At 38.8% G+C, this 20,131-nt stretch overlaps 1 protein-coding gene across 2 annotated transcripts in view; it reads right to left on the bottom strand.

The window, feature by feature from the left end:
• The window catches only part of ramp1 (receptor activity modifying protein 1), a 46,383-nt gene that overhangs the window by 8,431 nt on the left and 17,821 nt on the right, over positions 1-20,131 (bottom strand). Inside the window, exon 2 of one of the 2 annotated variants that reach the window (XM_044017199.1) lies at positions 11,808-11,946. In XM_044017199.1, coding sequence (XP_043873134.1) covers positions 11,808-11,946 — 139 coding nt within the window. The remainder of the gene's footprint in view (positions 1-11,807; positions 11,947-20,131) is intronic. The other variant, XM_044017205.1, reaches the window with a different exon arrangement.

The raw sequence follows: 20,131 nt of genomic DNA, 5'->3' as shown, positions 1-20,131 counted from the left end.
TTTTTGTTTATCCCTCTTCCGTATGTTGAAAATCAGTCAATACCACTATGTAAACACATAGTGTAAATAGCTGCATGTACTGTATACTTTGTATACTTTGCTTTTGTGTCTGTTTATACAGTTTGGTGTGAGCAGATGAGTCAAAATCACTATGTGCATGCATGTGTGCGCGTGTGCTGAATCAGTACTTCCAGAGCCGGTGTAAGCCGTTCGCCCGCTTTTGTCCATGTTATGACACCAGACCCCCCCCTAGTAAATATTGAGATTGTTTTGAAATACTAGGTTTTTACTGCCCTCTAACACTGGTTTTGTGTAAATAACTATAATTAATGCAATTTATAGCGTTATATTTGTATCAATAATAGTTGAGCACCGATTACTCTGAGGTGGTAGTGGGAGGGGAGCCACAAATCAAATTCAGCCTCTTTTTATCATCAAGCCAAAAACACAGACTGAGGCACAGCCCCAACAAGCATGAAGGCCGTTACGGACCACGACACATTAGCACATATAATGCCATCAGCTCAACAGCAGGATGATCCAGTTCATGGCACTGATGAAGTGGGTTCATACAAGGATTATTCTCCACAGGACAATAATAATCCGACAAAATCCCTGCACCACTGCACTTTACAATACAAATACAGAGACACTTAGGATATAGGATAAAGGCTGTTAAATTTGCACAAACCAATCAAATCTCAAATACATAAAAATTACAAATTATTATAGTATAAGCTATTTACTAATCCTGCCTTTTTTTAAAAAAAAAAAAAAATAAAACCCAAAAAACAATACAGTATGTTCACTCTTCCTCAATACACTTTAATCTGTGTTTATTCTTAAAAATACTGCACTGTATTTTCCTCACAATAATGAATACAGGACTGATTGTGCACCCACTCATCATTTTCCCTGTCTTCTGTGAGCACAGAGCTCTGACTGTTGGTGCATTAGTCGCCCGCCAATCACTGGAACAGCCTGGAAGTGGCAGCGGAAGAGAGTACGTAATGTGCTTGAGATGTAAGAAACCAAACTTTTAACATCCCCACCACACATATTTTTAAAATGACTCCACTCTTGAATATTTATTTGTATCAAAAGTTAAAAAATAAAAGATTAGTTTGGAGGAAGCTTAGACAATCACAACACTTGCAACTTAGAGGAAGGAAATACAGGCAGGGACACAGTGGATATTTATTCACGCAAACGCAAACTCTACCTTTCCTGCCCTATCTTTGTTGCTGTAACGTGTCAGCATTTTTTTGTAAAGGAAGATTCACACATTAAAATATACATTTAGTCATAAGTTTGCCTGCAGTGAAACATGTATTGCAGGATGTGGTAGAAACTTGGTAACAATTGGCATCACAATGTAGTAACAATATAGTAATGATATGGTAATATCATCTATATCTAATTCAAATTCAACCAAGTTGTTAGGCTTATAAGTTATATTTTACTCGAGAAATAAGATGATATTACAATGTTACTTATACGAAATGACCATATAATAATAATCATTTCATTTATATACTTTCATAGATAAAATGCAGCTCCGACTGCTTAACAATACAAATGTGCATTAGTAGATGAATAAGAATATAGAAAGTATCACACGGTTTTCAAATAATGCATGAGAAAAGCAGAAAACTATAGTGTAAAAGTATAAATCTACAAAATGACAGATTTAAAAACCTCCAATACCATCTAATCCCTTTATCCTCCCTCCTTCCTCTCAGATTCCTTCTCCATGCTCCAGTACAAACCCAATGGGACCCAAAGATTACCAGTCAGTGAATGTTTGTAGTATTGATGCAAAGACTTAGAACAAGAAGATTAGCTCAATTAAAGCAGAGTAAACACCTTTTGTTCTGTGTTCCTCCTGTGTACGGACACTCCGATCAATCAATCGGATACAAGGTATTCTCAAAGATGGTGTCGTGTGCAGGTGCCACTACAACAAACAGTGAGAGTAACTGACCAGAGATTTATTCTTTCTAGTAGCAAATGACAGGGTGTACCCGGTCTCTCGCCCTGTGTCAGCTTAGATTGGCTCCAGTGCCCCCCACGTACCCTCATGTGGAGGATAAAGCGGTAGAAGATGAATGAATGCATGAATGAATGAAATTTGGGGGTCCTCTGGCTGCAACTCCTCACCACATCATTATTCAGTCATACAAATGCAATCTGTGTCATCTCCTCTATCACTACAACACTGTGCAATCACTTTAAACCTCACAATTACAAGTTTAAGGGAGAATATATATCAATTTCAGCAACAGACCTTCACCTATGCAGTAGCAAAAAAAGTTTTAAGTTTTATTTTGTCTCTTGTGTGGAGAGAAGTGGATCTTTTTATTTAAAAAAAACTGTCAAATAAGACATTAAAAAGGAGAATATTTGAGGTAAAGGGGATAAATGATGACTAATATCCTGAAAACGGTGCTACTGACAAACCGCGTTCTGCTGTATTATGACTCACTGTCTGTGTCCTGCCATGACCTGTCAGGTTAATACAAATGAAAAAAACTTCATCAAAGCAAACATTCAGATCATTGTCCTCTGGTATTTAATATGCATTGTATAACAAGCTTTAGTTGTGGGGCAATCCAGGCAACGCTGGACGCCGTCCAATCATTAGAGCTGTAAAAACCACACGACAATCCATTTCTAATCACAGACTAATCAGCCATTTAATCACATGGGTCCACAGAACGGGAACTTCACTTGGCTTTCCACACTACTGAGCTCACTGGATTTGACTGGCCCGAGTTTGCGCAAAAGCCCACTGTGAGCTCACCCACAAAGGGGTTTTTAAATTATTACAGATGGCTGACAGGCATGCATGACTGACCAACCAAAATACCCTCCAACAACCACACAAGGGGGGGAAAAAGAAAGAATCCCGTCTTAATCTAACAGCATGCGGTATGAAAAACAGAGACAGGCGCAAATGGAGAGAATTGGAGCTTGATTAGGATCATTTAAAAAGATAATATTGGCTTTATAGAGGAAAACCTATTCTACTCTGTTCTGATCAGTCTGTAGTTACGAGCAAAAAGATCACACTCTCTCTCTTTCTGGAAATAAACATGGAACATGTGAAAGATATTTGAATAAAATAATACAAATTAAGAAATTTGTACAAATTGTAAAAACAACAAATTCATTTCAATCAACCCTTAGGGCCTGTTCTAATATTAGTTACACTCGTAATGCTAAGCACAAAAAATTTGATTTTTAAAAGAAAACTATGAAAATATTACATATTATTATTATTATTATTATTATTATTATTATTACATATTCTACTTTCACTGAGCTGAGCTTTTTTTTACATGTCTAACATTACATTATATGTCATTTAGCAGACGCTTTTATCCAAAGTGACTTACAATAAGTGCATTTAAACATTTGGGTACAAATAAGAGCTAGAAGTAAGTAAGAGCTTCAAATAAACCAAACTATGAAGTGCTAGTCATAATTATTGGGATACACTGAGGTTGTTGAGTATTATTATGATTATCAATTATTAATAATAACTTTGTGCACACAGTGTACCTATTTCGTGGGAACTAATTAGTATTTCATGTTTTCTGTAGTAAAGTTATCTAACTCCCTCTGCCTTTTGTTTTGTACAAGATGGACAGAGAAACAACGTCATTGTTCTTCCATGTAGACAAACCTTTAACTGCGGCTGAGATTTATTTATCCAAAAACGTGGACGCGAGCCATATCTTGTGTTGCACCTTGACTCATGCAACGAGCGGGTAAACAAACTGTGACGGCACTGACCTGCAAAAAAAGGATTGACTGCACTGTGATGGCAGTCAGACATTAATTTGATGCTCTGCTAATGTTTTTTTATGAGGAAAAACATCAAGTTGTAATTTGTCAGCAGATTTATTTTCCTGTTAAACCGTCTGCAGGAAGAAAGGGAAAAAAAAAACACTGTCTCGAACATCAGTGGTGTCTTTGTTCGCCAGCACCAAGTAAAGTGGACGTGGTGACAGCTGAGAACCAAACCCTTTATTATTCACTATATTCCTCTGCAGCTCTTTTATAATTGCCCTCTCTTTGAATTATAACGTTGCAGCCGGTGACAGAACGAGTGATATTTCAGTTCATTTCCCATCAAACAGTTCTTTATGGTGTGAGATATAGACTAAATGCCTGCACATCCTCCCGGTGTAGGCAGTGACCTGGGTGCTATTATATGCATTATGGAGAAGGCTTTGCTCCTCTGACCTGATGTAGCTGCTCCCTGGTCTCGATTGCTGTGAAAACTTTAGCGAGAGTTAAATGTCTGAATCTGAAAACGGCACAACAGACATAAAAGAAGAAGAAAATCCCTGCTGCATTAATAATAACAATATAGATTTAGAATAGCGTCGTTTAAAGCTACCCAAGTCCACTTCAAAGATGGGAAAAACGAGACTGACGTGGGCGAGGTGAATTGTGTCCTAGACACTGATATTCATTCATCGTCTACTGCTTTATCCTCCACATGAGGGTCAAAAGGCAGGGGTGTAAGAGTGTTCAATTAACCTCTGCATGTTTTTTGGACATGTGATGGGAAACCGGAGAAAACCCTCGCACACACAGAAAGGCCCGGATCTTCTTGCTGTGAGAGTTACTGTATCATTTTATTATCAAATTACTGTAAATTGACAGCTGTTTACTGTAACTTCACAGTAATTCAATTCAATTCAATTCAATTCTAAGGACGTTATTAGTCCCCAGGGGGCATTTCAAGTGCTCATAGAGCACATTTATAAAACGTTTAATTGAAAAAAAACAAAAAAAAACTAAACACTATCAATATATAACACTTTACACGAGTGTGGTCATTTTACAATAAATAAAACATAAAAATATGGTATTTTATTGTGAATTATCACAGGTTAATGATGTATTTTGTAAAGCCAGTAAAATCCTTACAGTGTACCAAGTTGCCCAACACCCTTGGGTTTATGTATAAGATTGTAGTGAGGGCTTGCTCGTGCTGTCAGGAACTGTGTGTGTCAAGACTAACAAGGTCCAGGCTTGTTTTCTGTCAACTAAAGTCTACTTATTTCAAAAATAATATGACGTTTCTTACTCTATGTTTATAAATCACATTTAGATTTTTTCTTTTTAATACACCATCATGTGTTTTTGGAGACTCGTGGCAGAAAAGTCTGAACCTTGGAGCTTTTATTTATTAACCAGTGCCAACAACATAGTGGGAACTGCTCAAACTGAACCTAGATGGTGACATGTTATCATTCCTCTCTCCAGCTGGATGTCAACATCTCCCCAGCTGCTTCCCGTCTGCATCAGCCAACGCCTGCTCATGATGTCTCGTCGCGTTTACCTGAGTGCTATAGCAGCAGCAGCAAAGTGATTCAATTTCGGTCTTAATTCTGAATTAAATTGAAACTTTACTTTACAAATCAGATACGTGCATCTGAATTGTTCATGAGCAAACCCCGTGTTTTTTTTCTCAGCAGAGACAAATTAGTGTCAATTAAACAGAATCCACAGATTGACTGTCGTCGGAGACGATCGTGAAGCTAATAACAATAAATGAGTTTCTTCCGAGCCGAGTGTCTTGCATTTTCTAAATAATTAGCGCTGTCTTTTTACAAAGACTGTGAGCTGCAACTATTTCTCTATTCAGTTTGCAGCATCTAAACTGACAACAAACGATTTTCCGTCAGCCTCTCTCTCACTCGCGGTGAGGTGACACTGTGCCATTTGCGTTGCCATGTCACCACCCTGGCCAGTGTGGCTGGAAGTAATTAGACTGAGCCTGATGGTACATGTGATATTGATTCAGCGAGCTGCAGTGGTAAACATTTAAATAGGACTTAGTATGCAGCGGACGTACACTGACGCTTGCTTGTGAATGCATGCAAGGAGCAAGCTGGAGATACGTTTCCCATAACTTAAAACATCGTTCTAATAACTTTAGCATGTTTCAGTCTATTTGCTGCTCATCTGGTGTGTTTTCTCCTGCTCTGCACGCAGCTATTGCTTTCCATACCATAATGAAAATCTATGGGCAGGCTCTTGAAAACGGCTCGAGGGGTGCAATCGCATTCAATCAGACATCGTGCCTGCAGCTACAAACCTTTCATGTCACTCACCACTTCAGTTTCACAACCATTAGCATGAGACTGACCAATAAATAAATAAACTGCGCAGACTTTGATGTTCGCGTTGACTGTATAAACACAAATGAAAAGTCTGCAAGTAGATTATCGTGCCTTTTAAGATGTAAATGGAAACATGGGGCCGCGCAGAAGAGAGAAAACAATACATCTGCAATGTGGTCAAGAAACTGCCAAAAGAATATTTAAATAATGAGAGAAACACACGGTATGGTCCTTTTTAAGGCTCTCTTTCATGTTCGTTAGATTTAGAATATTGTGAAATTAGCAGGATCTTAAAGTTCAAAAAGTAAAGTAAAAATTAAGTAGTTATTTCTATCCAAAAAACATTGAGTCAGTAGAAACTGGACGTACAGACTAATAGTTGGAAAACTATGACCTGGATTAATGAGATTCTCCACAGAAATGTCACAGTACCATATACTGCATAAACTTTTTATTTACATCATCATTATCAAGTTGTGCCTTGTTGTCCTTAAATAGCCACCTTTAATACAGTTGGTCACACTTGTGTCCTTTCCAGTTATGACAAGTAAAAGTAGTTTTGAATTCATTTATGATTTACTGATTAGAACTGTGTATTTGTGGCTGGAATGATTTGATGGTCTCCATAGTGGCTCAGTGGTTATCGCTTTTACCTGCATGTTAGAGAGGTGTGCATGTTCATTTCCATATCAGTTTATGTATGTCACCAAACTTCACTATCACTCGTGAATGGCAGTAAAAGGCTTATGAGTGGGGAGTAATAGTGTAGTTGCCTGTCCAGGGCAGCTCCATGTTGCCCTTTTCTGATTGCATCCTGGGATTCAATATGGACCCCTACCAACCTATTGACAGAGGGACAAATTGGTCCACGGGACAGTGTGCTATAACCTCAAACTGCCTGGGATGTCAATAAATTAAAGGGCAAATGAATAGAAAGGAAGATGACAGTTAATATTTGAGCACCTGAGAGATGTTAAGACAAAGGAGGATTGAGATGAAGAAAGGAAAAAGAAAAGAGCGAAGGACAAAGTTTAAGACAAGACAGCTGTCCACGTTTTTGACTCTGATTCAAAATGCACTTAATGCAAAATAACATTCACAGTCACTTTGCAACTATTACTCTGTGAAAGCTGGTAAAATATAATCTCAGTGGCAACAGAATATTCGGTGCCCCAGGTCGGCAGAACAGACAAGACTGCACAGATGCATGTAGGTGGAATGTGTACCTCAAGAATCATACATTCATGAAAAATGTAAAGGTGTATTAAGTATGTGGAGGAATATGATCATAGGAACGTAATTTATCATTTTTTTATGAAAGAAAGAGACACAGAAATAGTGTTGTACATTCTATATTGCTTACTCTTACTGTCATATTTGATGCCTATAAAACAGCTTTGCAACCATTATGTATACTCCACAAAAGTGCACATCATGTTGGGTATAGGGACCACACAAATGCAACATTTCTGAAGGTTAATTCTCTTAAGTTTATGGATTTGGTGAAGTTTGGTTAAGAACTGCTCAAATAGTGTACAAAGCAAAGATTCATTTACTACCTGGTGACATTCAGAATGGATTAACTGACAGAGAAGATGGGTATAACTTAAGAGGAAAATATAAATGAAAGAAATGCAAGGTTATATTTGATCTATAACTATTAACAGTTTAATAAAATGCTTAAAAATACAATTTTTTCAAGAATTTGGTCCAGTACTTTCTAGTTTTGTTTTGATAAAGCGTCATCCTACTCTTGTTTGAGCAATACTGGTTAATGTGTTTATGTTATGACGTAAGAAATAAATATTAATTCATTCATAGGCTAAAGGTCCATATGTTTATTACAGCTTTAAAATGAAATTTTTTTTCGTAGCCTTAGAAAAAGCCTTTTATATGTGAAAGGGCTTTGCTTGATGCAGTCTTGATGGAATCTATCTCACGCTTACTTGTCACTAATTCTTACACACTGGACCTTTTTAAGGTCAGGCTAAGTTTTAAGGTTGGGGAATTAGCAGTTGTAAGTCAATGTGAAGTCATGGAGACATGACCAAACACACGCACACAGTGAGAGACGCACGCACACATACTAGATAGAAATCCCCAGTGGATTCTTCGCAAGAATGCAACTTTTCCTCAAGAGGGGAGCAACTGTCCTCATACTGTACTTGACCTTTTATACACAGCTGGGCAGTTTTTTAAACATATTAATCTTTCATTTTCAAGTGTTTGATGGTTTTATGAGGAGCGGTTTCCTGCCTTTTTTGGTTTGTTTGTGCGCTTATTTAGACTGTAACCTCTCACTTTTTACGGTTGGCCTGCGACAGATCAAAGTCTGACTTTGAATAACTCTGAAATATTGCAGAAGTAAAGTTCACTTTTGCCCCTCAACACGGGCCACAATATTGTCTAAATCCAATTTGTAGTCGGGGAGCGTGTACAAACAACCTCACTCTGGGGCAACAATAAGAGAAGGAGCTTTAAAGCAAATCCAGCTTCTACCAACAGATAGACAAACACTACAGCAGGTACAGAATATATAATAAAGCAGCTATTCCCATGTTCAATTTGCAGTATTTCATAAAGACATCTACAAAAGGGGAAGAGCATTCCATTATCTAATGGACTCAAGGAGAGAAAATGTAGAAATCCTCCTTAAGCTGACCTTTACGTGAAGCTCTTGAGCAGAGCTGGGAGTTCATTTATGCGCCAGACAGAAATGGGATTAAAAGACGAGGCTGTCAGAACCCTCAACATTCATTTATTCATGCATAGCGTCCGTCGATAACGTCGTCCTCATTTTCTCAGCAGCTTTTAAAGCCCAGTTGGTTTTGAGGATTATGTCACTTGTGTGAAACCACCGCAGGTTTTCAATATGCCTGCGGCTTTATTTCACACCAGTCATGCATCCAGAGGAATTAGGTGTTGTGATTATTTTTAAGGCTAATTCTATTTTTGTTTATCTACTTAATTACTGTGATCTGGGACAGGGAGTTGCAAAGTAAATCATTTCTTTTCTTTCTTTCTTTTTTACTGCTGGGTGATATGGTCAGAAGTTGTATGAACATTTATAGTTATAAATATCAGATGATTTCACACTGATTTTGATTTAGGGTGAAACATTGGAAGTGATTGCATGGGTTATCCACGTTTGTTTGTGCAATGCATAAACATTATATAGAACATACTATATGCTATATTGTGACATAATTATACATTTGCCAAAATTATTAATTTCTCTCAATATAAGTGTGATATCAGGTTCAGACTTCAGTTTTGTTTACACTTAGATTATGAATTCTGCCTTTTAAAAGGTCAAAGGGCTGGGGTAACCCCTGAGCAAGGTACCCCCATTGCACCCCGTCTTCTTTCTAGAATAAGGAAGGCTGTAACCTTCCTTATTCTAGCAAGGTTTCTACTGGAGGATGGGTTAAATGCAGAGAAAGAATTTCCCTAAGGGATTAATTAAGTATAAGAAAAAGAAATCGGCCTTATAAGATGTCAGGAGACAATTATCACCTATATAAATATGGTAGATAGTGACGGCACACTGTGTGACGTTTTGGTTGCCGGTCTGCTTCCTTCAGAAAAACCCGACCCTTTATACAAATATTCAAATGAGGCTGCATGTTTACCGTGATCATTTAAAAAAATTCCCCATCATACTCATGACCTGTTAACTCTTAATGTTCTAAAGATTTTGAGCTCATGATGTCTTGTGCCTGACTTCTTAAATCCAAATTCCATTTCAATCTAGCGATAGACGCAGGGAGTAATGAGCCATGCAGTAGCGGCAAAAACATCCAGCGGAAGGAAATCCATGGATTTTAATGCCCCCTTCTCCTCCACGACTCATTGGTAACTTGATGCATAGATGATTGATAACTTGTCATACATTGACATTGTCATTGACATACAGTAAATACTGCACTAACTGTTTATCTTCATCCTCTTCTGCTTCAGTATCTGCCACAGGAGTATAAAACACCACGACGTCTGTTTACATTTACATTTCCACGTGGATGGAAGTTTTAAAAAGCGCTTCAAAAAGCAGATTCCTCAAAAGGAGCGTCTGGTGTCCTTGTGATTTTTTTGACATCATTATTAATCCAAACAAAACAGGCATACTCTGTGAAATATGATGTTATCCTCTCGGGAGAAGTAATAAAACTATTTATATTCAGACTTCAAAGCTCAAAATACTGGCTGATGATCGTCACAAGCCTTTGCATGAGCTCCTTTACCCACATTAAGGCTGACGCTCTTTTTTTTTCCCAAACCAACTCTGACATTGTTGGCTCAGGCCATTGATAGATGACTGTCGGGGTCTACTGGGCACTGGCTCGGGGGCCAAATGACTATGGGATCCTGCTATTTAAAGTAACTGATGGCATACAGTATGTGCCATTTTGGGAGGTCGGACGGTCAGCTCTTAAAATGACAAGGAAGTTATTTAAAGCGAACACAAAGGGAGACGGCACAACTAAAAAACTACCACAACTTGTGTTTGTGTTTGGAGTGGAGTGGGGAGTAGCTTTTGAATGTTTGTAATCAGAATATCTATTGTCACCTTATCTTATACAGTATTAAATAGATTTACAAAAACAACAGCTGAGACTTCTGGGATGCACAGAGATGTTGTTAATGGATGTTAATAACTGACTCTAGTATATCTGAATTTATAAACCTTTGGTACCAGGTTAAAGACGAGTCTTGACACGGAGAGAAAGTGTTTTATTGTTTATTTATTTAGTGTCTTAACCATTTTTGCGTCACTCTCAACCTGCTGCACTTTTCTACCCTCACTCAGTGTGTTTACATGCATGTTAAAAGTCCGATTTTAGTCGGACTAAGACAATAATCTGGTTTTCTTAATGTCATGTAAACACGTTAGTCCGACTAAAATCAAGCTAGTTGTAGTCGGACTAACATACCTGAATAATGCGATTCATAGTCCGATTATTCCTGCATGTATGCTTCGTCGGACTTGACGATTTCCTCCCTGGTCTTTGAACCGGAAGTAAAAGGAGACGACTTGTCATTACGGTAGAACCTCAGGACCTCGGCCTAATGACCGTCCAATCACAGATAAGATTAACCAGAGTGTTACAGACGTCAGCTTATTCCTAACTGCCAGATATCGAAAGACAAAGTTATCTTGGAAAAAGGCGCAGAACGGGGCAGAAGCACTCACTCATTGAACATTCTTTGACAATTCTACACCGATTAAAATCAATATAAATCCAGGCAGCCTCATTATCTTGATGGTCATAAGAGGGTGCAACTGTGCATATAAATGTACTTAAAGTCTTTTTCTACTCTCTTTCTCTCACCCTGCACCTAATGAGCCACTGCAAGCTGATCCAAACACTTTGTTAACTATACATTTCTCCAGCTACAAAAAATAAATCTTAAACCAAACTTAAAGAATAACAATACCATTTTTGTTTGGTGTGAGGGGATAAGTGGCTTAAAGGTTACAACAATACTACTACACGTGTTGAATGTTGTCGTTGATTCAAAGCTCACAAAGAGCAAGGACAATTTAAATTTGCCATATGCAAATTTAAGAGGCAAAGCCACGTTATGTAAATCTGTTGCCATTTGCGATCGGCTGAGGGTGTCTTCCTCACCCTTTCTGTGTGTGTGTGTGTGTGTCCTACTTACTCCACTGTGTCCTCCCAATTACACCAGCGTCTCTGATCTAGCTCCTGCATGTCCAGCCTGAACTTGGCCAGACAGAACTCCTCGATGGCGTAGTCATAGTGGGGTCCACATCCCAGTGTCAGCACACACTGAGACACTGCTGAGAGAAAGACAACGAGAGACGTTAGGTGCAAAGTCAGAGTCGAGCCTTAAGTGAGTTCTAACAAGTGAAAAATGTTGACCTTATGTGTGTCATACACACTCAGTGAGCATGTCATAGACATTATAGGCTACTTAGGAATGAAGATAAGATGAGATAACACGTGTAATCTACCGTCCGTACTTTATACAAGCCATAAGACACACAGAGAACTGAGAACTGTACATGTGCACGCCATTAGACGGTTGACTGAAGGAGGAATAGAAACAGACACGAGACAATCAGCTCCATTTCAAGATGTGGGAGGGAAAAAGAAAAAAAACATAAGATGGAAGATTCAGAATTTACACCAGTAACTTCTACTCCTGCGGAAAAATCTTCCTCCTGCTGTGAGCGGAGCAGATGAAAAGGTTTATCCGCACGCGGCTGAAAGACTTGAATCAAAGATTAGGATCAAGTGCATGTATGTGTTTGTGATAAGAGATTTAGAGACACGGATACAATCGCAGAAAGCAAACCCGATGAAATGTGGAGTATAAAGCTTGCATGTTTTTCCTTTAGATCCGGTTTTCTTCTCGTTTTGGGAAATAAATACTTTTGTGAACAGCTGATGATTCCGGTCCAGACAGCCACTATAACATAAACAAAAGCATACTCTACATGATTTGTTTCATTCAGCAGCATTTTGTCTTCAGGAACAGTTTGACTTTATTTTAAGACCCAGCAGGGACGAAACATTGCGTCTCTTCCTCAGAACTGGTGTTGTGTTAAGAAGCACCTCTGTGTGCAAAAAACAGGTGGGGCTGGGTCACACTATTTCCATCATTAACAGATTTCCTTTGTGTCCTCACTGTGTCACGGTTGCCAAAAAGAACAGAGCAAGATTCACGGATAAGCATTATTAATACTGATGGAGTTATTATTCATTTACAACCACTTCCCATCATAGAGACAAGAAAGGTTGTCTGTTTCAGCTGTGATGAAGATAAGTGATACAATAATACACATATCAGTTTAGTAGTTTGTTGTTTTTTTAGCGTTATAGACTCTCAATGTGAACTCTGGTTATATAAGACTGCCACCAAGGAACGTCTTCATCTTACAGTAAATCACACTCTGCGTTTTGAATGTCTTGACCACATGCCAGGGAGCTACAGAGGCTCTTTAACAATTAACTAACCATGTAAGACACAACAATTATTGTAGTGTTTAAATGCAGCCGTTTCAAACATTCGCTGAGGTCAATGGTATTTCCAGCAGTGCATTTCTGATGATAATAGCATGTTAAATGTTACAAAGAAAAATGTGGGTATAAAAATGCAAAAATATAACCCAAATCCTCGGCTACAGGTCCCTCAGGCTGCATATTCACATAATACATCCATCCCATGTGAGAGGGCTAAATGAACTAATGCACTAGTGCCATGCACTAATGATGGCTTGATTGCATGCATGTTGATTTGTCCTGAAGGAATTACATAATGATGACAACACTCGTCGTATGTACGTCAATGTATCAATACTGCACCGGGAATAAAAAAAAGACCAAGTCTATATCTGATGATCATAGATTTAAAAACAGAACTTTGTTGTTTTTATTTTATTTTGCCAATTTCTATTTTTGAACAATTCAATGTAAATGATCTTAGTCATTGAGTCACTGAGATCTACGTACGTTTCTATGCACAGTTCAGTCGAGCGGTTGTCGCTCAACTCTGATGTTCACTCGGAACATTGTTCTTGTCCCGGTATACGCAAACAATACAAACAGTCGTAAAATGTGTCCACCCGCGCTACACTAGACGCTGACACGGCCCCCTTTCAGTTTGTTAGTATTGTTGAGTGTCATTCTGAATCTTCCTACCATCCATTCATCCATGTTCTACCACTTTATCCTCCGCATGTGTGGTCAGGCGGGCTGTGCCAATCTCAGCTGATGACAGAGCGATAGGCGGGGTACACCATAGACACCACTTGCCAGTCCAGTGCAGGGCCACATATAGAGACAAACAACCATCCACTCCTAGGGTCAAGTTAAAGACACACACACACACACAGGGGGAGAACATACAAAGTCCATGCTGACAGGCCCTTGTGTCTGACCAGGTCTCGAACCCAGTTCTTCTTGCTGCAAAGACAAGAAGACCACTACACCAACCGTGTGGCCCCTTCTTACCGTCCATTAACTTAAATAACTCTTTAAGCTGACAGAGCATGATTTCTGCCTCTGTCAGTTCACTCCACAGAAGGTGTACATGCAGTAGTACCTCGCCTCCTCAAAGTGTTCCGGCAAAGTGTTATTTGGACTTTGAGGAATTTGATTTAGTGTCTATTTCTTTTGCACTAACATGTTTAAAATGTATTTTAAAAGTCTCAATATTTCCTTCCGTCTTTTAACTGAATTTCAGTGAAACATCCCAAACGGAAAATATTAAAAATGATTCACTTTGTCCTCATCAATGTTGTATTCCACACTCCCTCTGCACACTGTGAGGCAGTGATTCTGGAAGAAAAAAAGCTTTGGACCGACTGAACATTTTCCCATTACCTCCTGTAGGCTGTATATCGATTTGTAGATGAAGCTGAGGATTATGTAGTGAAGTCACTTTTTTTTTAATCTGAGTGATGCTGCACATGCATGTCAGGGTATAGTGACATGCACTCTGGGGCTGTCTGATTTGTGTCTGCTCCAATTTACTTTAAAAGGCAACTTATTCAATTACAGAATTATTGCAATTTAAACAAAGTACCTTGTTACATAAAATCCTCTTTTTTGATTCCTTGCATTTGTTGTTTCAGAGTCGAGATTGCTTTTTAAATATAATTGCAATCATTACATCTGACCTAATGCTGAAATCTGTGCTTAGCTTGCATCTGAGTAAAGGTTCTTTCTTGTGTCGTGTAAAAGCACAAAGGGACACACATCTCACATGAATTGTTTTTAATTAAAGGCAAATCTGACAAGATAAAATATGTAAACACATTATGTATCAGTCAAACTGGGTCAAAGGTCACAAATGCTTTAACTTTCTCACCTTCATTAGCACCAATTCACCTGTCGTCATAAAGTAACGCATGTGATTTAAAATGTAGTGAAGTACAATACTTCCAAAAGTAAGATTACAGTAAAATTTATGACTGATTTCAGTCATCCGTTACTTAAAAAAAAGAAATCTTAGCTCTAAAATGACCTGACTTTTTGGTCTAAAGTTTGTCCGTGTTATGCATTACAGTGAAGCCCACTGTGATGCTGTACGTCACACTGGGCTCATGAACTTGACCTGACCTGTCACCGAGGTTTCTGCTGTGAACGCTCACAGTCAATTCAATAAGTGTCGGATTCAATAAGATGTAAATACACGAATGCATACTTGTGCAGGTATAATGCATGCTTATTCCTGGAAGAAGATAGTGGGCGACCTTCAACCTTGCACATGCTGCCCTCGTCTCCTCTGTGGGGGCCTCTCCCACAATGCACTGCACAGATAGCTTCAGGGGGCTGTTTTCATGCTGTGTTTATGTGTGTGGGATTCTGTTTGAAAGAGTTGCTGTTTTTCTTTCTAATCATCGTCATAAGACACCAAACCCTGATCGAAAACAGGATGAGAAAGAAATGATCTATTTGTTTGTTTGTGCCAACAACACAAATGTTGTGTTTTTAATGTCTGTGTGCGTAGAAATATGTGTGTTACAACCGTTTCACACAACTCCCTCTCTATTTACACTACATTGCCCTCTTAACAGACCATTTAGTATGTGGCGGAGGCATCAAATGAAATGCTTCTCATTCACTTTACATTACTTTGCTTGTATTGCATGAGGCAGAAGATCAGAATTATTGTACAACTTTCCAAAGCCGCAGCAGTGTTTAGCGTCGTTCACAGCCAATCTCATCACATTTAGGTTTAGCTTCATAACAACAAAGGTCAAACAGAGGGTGATGTGGTGACCAGAGTGAACTCTATAGCTCTTCAGCTGTGTCAGCGAGGAATGGTTCAGCTCAGCATCCCCACAACCCTCGAGGGATAAATGGTATATGGTGGTAGATGGATGGATGGCATGGACATGAATTGTAGGAGCCAGGAATCAATTAGTAGGTGATTGTTTTCTATTGGTAAGAAGGTGACGGGATATTGATTGTTGTTCTTTGGTGGTGTTTGTTTTGGTTAGGATGTTATTTATGTGGTCATACTGAGTACGGGGATATCAAGTTAATATGTTCACCAGTTCACTTCCTGTTGTCAGACAGAGGGAGAGAGAGACGGCATGAGCTGAAATTTTCAAATTTTTTGAGTTTTTCCATGTTCCCTTGAACAGACGAAGCTCTCCATGATTGAGTGTTAACCACTTGTTAGACTAGTGACACTGAATCCCGCACAGTCGTCCTTTTAAAAGCTTACTGTTTACACATGGGCCATAAGTACAATATAAAAGCAGATAGGTTAAGATGAGACACAAATGAAAGTTTTAGAAACTACATGCAAATTTAAAGTGATTATTGAGAGCGGAATGCAGCAGGCGTGCAGCGGATAACGAGATTCAAGTCAGATAAAAATCAAGGCCTGAATATGGATGAAGCGGGGGCAACGAATGAGACTTCACAGCATCTTTTGACTCCTTTCTGAACACATGGCTCTCAGTGACGATTCATGATCGGTCATAGTTGCGCGACATTAATTCATCACTTCTTTTCTTTTCTAAATTCGTAGAAGTTTTTCCCTCTTATGAAATTAAATGAAATTGTCTTTCAACAGAAGCACTTGAATGAGAAAAACGTGGGGCTCAGCAAAAAAAAAGGAAAGAAAAAAATGACCACCGTCAGAGAAACAATGTGAATAATGCAGCGATGATTAATGTAAAACGTGTTTTTCTTTCCTCTGTAATTCCAAGCAAATTATTATCTGGGAATGATCAGATTAGGACGAGACACGTGGTCAACTTTTAGCTGGAAAATTACAATTCAAAAAAGAAACCGACAACAGTGAGTAAAAGTAGATTTGTGTTCAGTCTTCAGTGCTCTTCTCTTTAGTCTGAACACGGGCTAGAATCTCACAGTAATGCAGAAACTCAGCAGGGGGTCGACTGCTAAATGCTGTCCTCAGAGAAAAATGCAAATCACAGAGTTCTGTTTGATGACGCCACGATGAAGCAGATTGTGAGGATTTTTGCTACAGCGGAGGAAACTTTAGTCTCTTTTTTGCGCCGTCTAGAATAATTCATAATTGTCAATCCTGTCACTTTCACTTCAAAGCCCACTCCTCTTCTCACAAAGATTTTAGGCAGGACTAATGAGAAAGACCACACTTTATATATAAGATATAGCAGCTCTGTTTTAAAACAAAATATTATACTTCTCTCTATGTCTAACTGCAGCAAAGATGATGACATCTGAAAGATGAAATATGTTCCAGTCCCATCTGTTCTCCAGCCGCACGCACATTATGGAAAACAAAATAATAACACTCCATTTTCTTCCCAGTGTGGTGGTCCCTAATTTCTCTCAGAGGGTTCTATGTCTGGATGTAAATTCTAGTAAATTACAGATATTTTTTGGAATTGATGTGATAAATTGAGCTCCTTTATACACGAGTTTGCATTTCATGTTTTTACAGACCGACTTTCAAGTTCAGCACTTAGATTAATCAATTAATTGAATTCAAAATGTCACACTGACTCAAGAGTTTGAAAACCTTACCGTAGTCCCGGTTTTCATCGACGTTTAACAGATAGACATTAAAATCAGACCTGACACGTTAATTAACCCATACACTAAACACATGCAGTAAATGTCGGGGGTAAATGCACTTTCAAACGAATAAAGTGCCTCACAAATAATGAATTCTCTGCTGTGCATTGTGCTTCTCTGGCATCAGATCCAAAGAGTCAGAGTCAGACTGTTGACACTCACGCTCTGCAAAGTGACAGCCAGCCAACAGAGGCAGGCAGCTGTTTTCTGTCAGAGGTTAAGACTAATTTGGCAATCAGATCTGATATTTGCAAAATGAGACCTGCATCCTGCTCTCTGCCACTGTTCTGTCTCCCTCCCTCTCTCTGACACTGACATCATTCTCATGGAGAAGGAAGTCTTCGCGTTTGGTGTTTGATCTGAAGTATTTTTGACCGCCGCAAACTGAACACCCAGCCTAACATCAAAACACCCACTTCTTTGACTTTAAAACACTTTTTCCTTTTCTTTTTTAGCCATAAATTAATCTTAATACCTGGAGTGGATAGTTGAAGAAGAGAGCTGTGGCTCTTCTCGTCTCTCTTGCCGCACAGTTTAAATCCTCTAAAGCTACACAGGTTTTGAATGAATATTTTAGAAAGCTCCACAAACTTTCCCACACCTTGGACACCTCTACCGTCATTGCAAATAAAATATCGATTTAATCATTTGAAAATATTGCATTTTATTGTGTGAAAATACGCTCCCTGATCTGCTCTTCACACCGTGGTTTTTTTTTGGTTTGCGATTCTGAACATGGGGCGTGCCTTAGGAAGCTGCCTGCTGATTGGCTACTGAGTTTTGCAGCGACAGCTCAGTGGACCGGAAATACGTATGTGAGATGAAATCATAAACATTAGACACTTACATTTATTTTGTCAGATGTCCACTGGGGGAAACTTGGGGAACGAGTTCCAAACAGACAGCCACTCCAAGCCCCTGACTGCATTCACTGAGCTGTCGCTGCAAAACTCAGTGTGTATTTTCAAACAATAAAATACAATATTTGAATAATTAAATCGATATTTTATTTGCATCTCAAAAAGTGTTGACACAAATCTAATTCCATCATTTACAGCTTGTACGCTACACAGAGAAAATAAGGGAATGTTGTCATTTCATGATACAGTACTGTGTGTTTATGGTTAATGCACCTGCTGTAACTGCAGCTTTCTCTTTGCACATGCGACAGGAATCACTCAAACTTGGATTTGAACTCCGTTTTTGAGCAGACTTTGAATTTCAGCTTCACGGGGCAGTGAAGCGGTGTGATCAATCAATGCTGCCGAGCTGCCGCCATCATATGGTTGGATGCATTTTTTAATACATAAGAAATGTTTGGTCCGCCGATGTCAGGATTTCACTCAGCTGTTGACAACAATGTACTGTCTTTGTCTCGCTCAGTCATCTTTGCATTCAGATGCATCAGCACCTTTTCATTTATTATTTCAGCACAGAAAATGGCACAAATCTCCGTGATGATCACAGACTGCCACCTCCTGATAGCTGACCCCTGATCTGAAGAGTTATTGCACCCTCACCTTTGTGGAATGAATGTTAACGATAATCGATAGCTGCAGCTTTCAAGAAATGCAATGCATGAAAAGCTGATGTCAGGAGAACTTGTTGGACTCTAATCCTGTGACAACAAGCAACACTGAAATGGCAGACTCCTTTTTTTTGGATTTACGAGCATCAGTGATGTGGAAATTAATAATGCCAACTCCAAAGTGCTGCCGCTTCACTCACTAAATGAGGTAAATGATTATACCCACCAATTTTACCTACAGTGCTACGTGAGACAAAAGATATTAAATATGTCAGAAATTGCTGTTTATCACATGTGAATAAATTGAGTCGGACTAAAATGAGTCATCCTCAGCGAGTGCCGTATGTGTGTGATGAATCAGAGGAGAGGAATGACAGTTGCTCACAGTTACTCACAAACGTAAATTAATGATTTCCTCCTCCACCTCTGCTGCGCGTGTTTGTGCAGATCGCACAGATCACAGTGAACAACATCCCTTAAAGCAGCGCTCTCAAACTCAAATGACCGGGGGGCCAGTGAGTATCGAGTGTGGCAGGTTTTAGGGGGGAAAGTAACTGTTGAATTTCAAAATTAAAGCGTCTATGTTGATGGACATGGTACGGAAGAGTATTCGGGCCACATAAAAAAATAAAACAGCATGAATTCTGAGATTAAAGTTAGAATTCTGAGATTAACGTCAGAATTCTGAGATTAAAGACAAAGTCGAAATGTGAGATTGAAGTCAGAATTCTGAGATTAAAGAAAAAAGTCAATTGAAATTAAAGTCAGAATTCTGAGATTAAAGTTGGAATTCTGATATGAAAGTCAGATTAAAGTCAGAATTCATGCTGTTTTCTTATTTTTTTGTTTGACATATGGCCCTGATACTCTTCTGTAACATAGATACATACTTCACAATCAAAACATTTTTA

Source organism: Solea senegalensis, linkage group LG2 (assembly GCF_019176455.1).
Source record: "Solea senegalensis isolate Sse05_10M linkage group LG2, IFAPA_SoseM_1, whole genome shotgun sequence".
Taxonomy (NCBI): Eukaryota; Metazoa; Chordata; class Actinopteri; order Pleuronectiformes; family Soleidae; genus Solea; species Solea senegalensis.
Note: the sequence above shows the minus strand (reverse complement) of the source record. Positions and strands in the feature narration are given on the sequence as shown.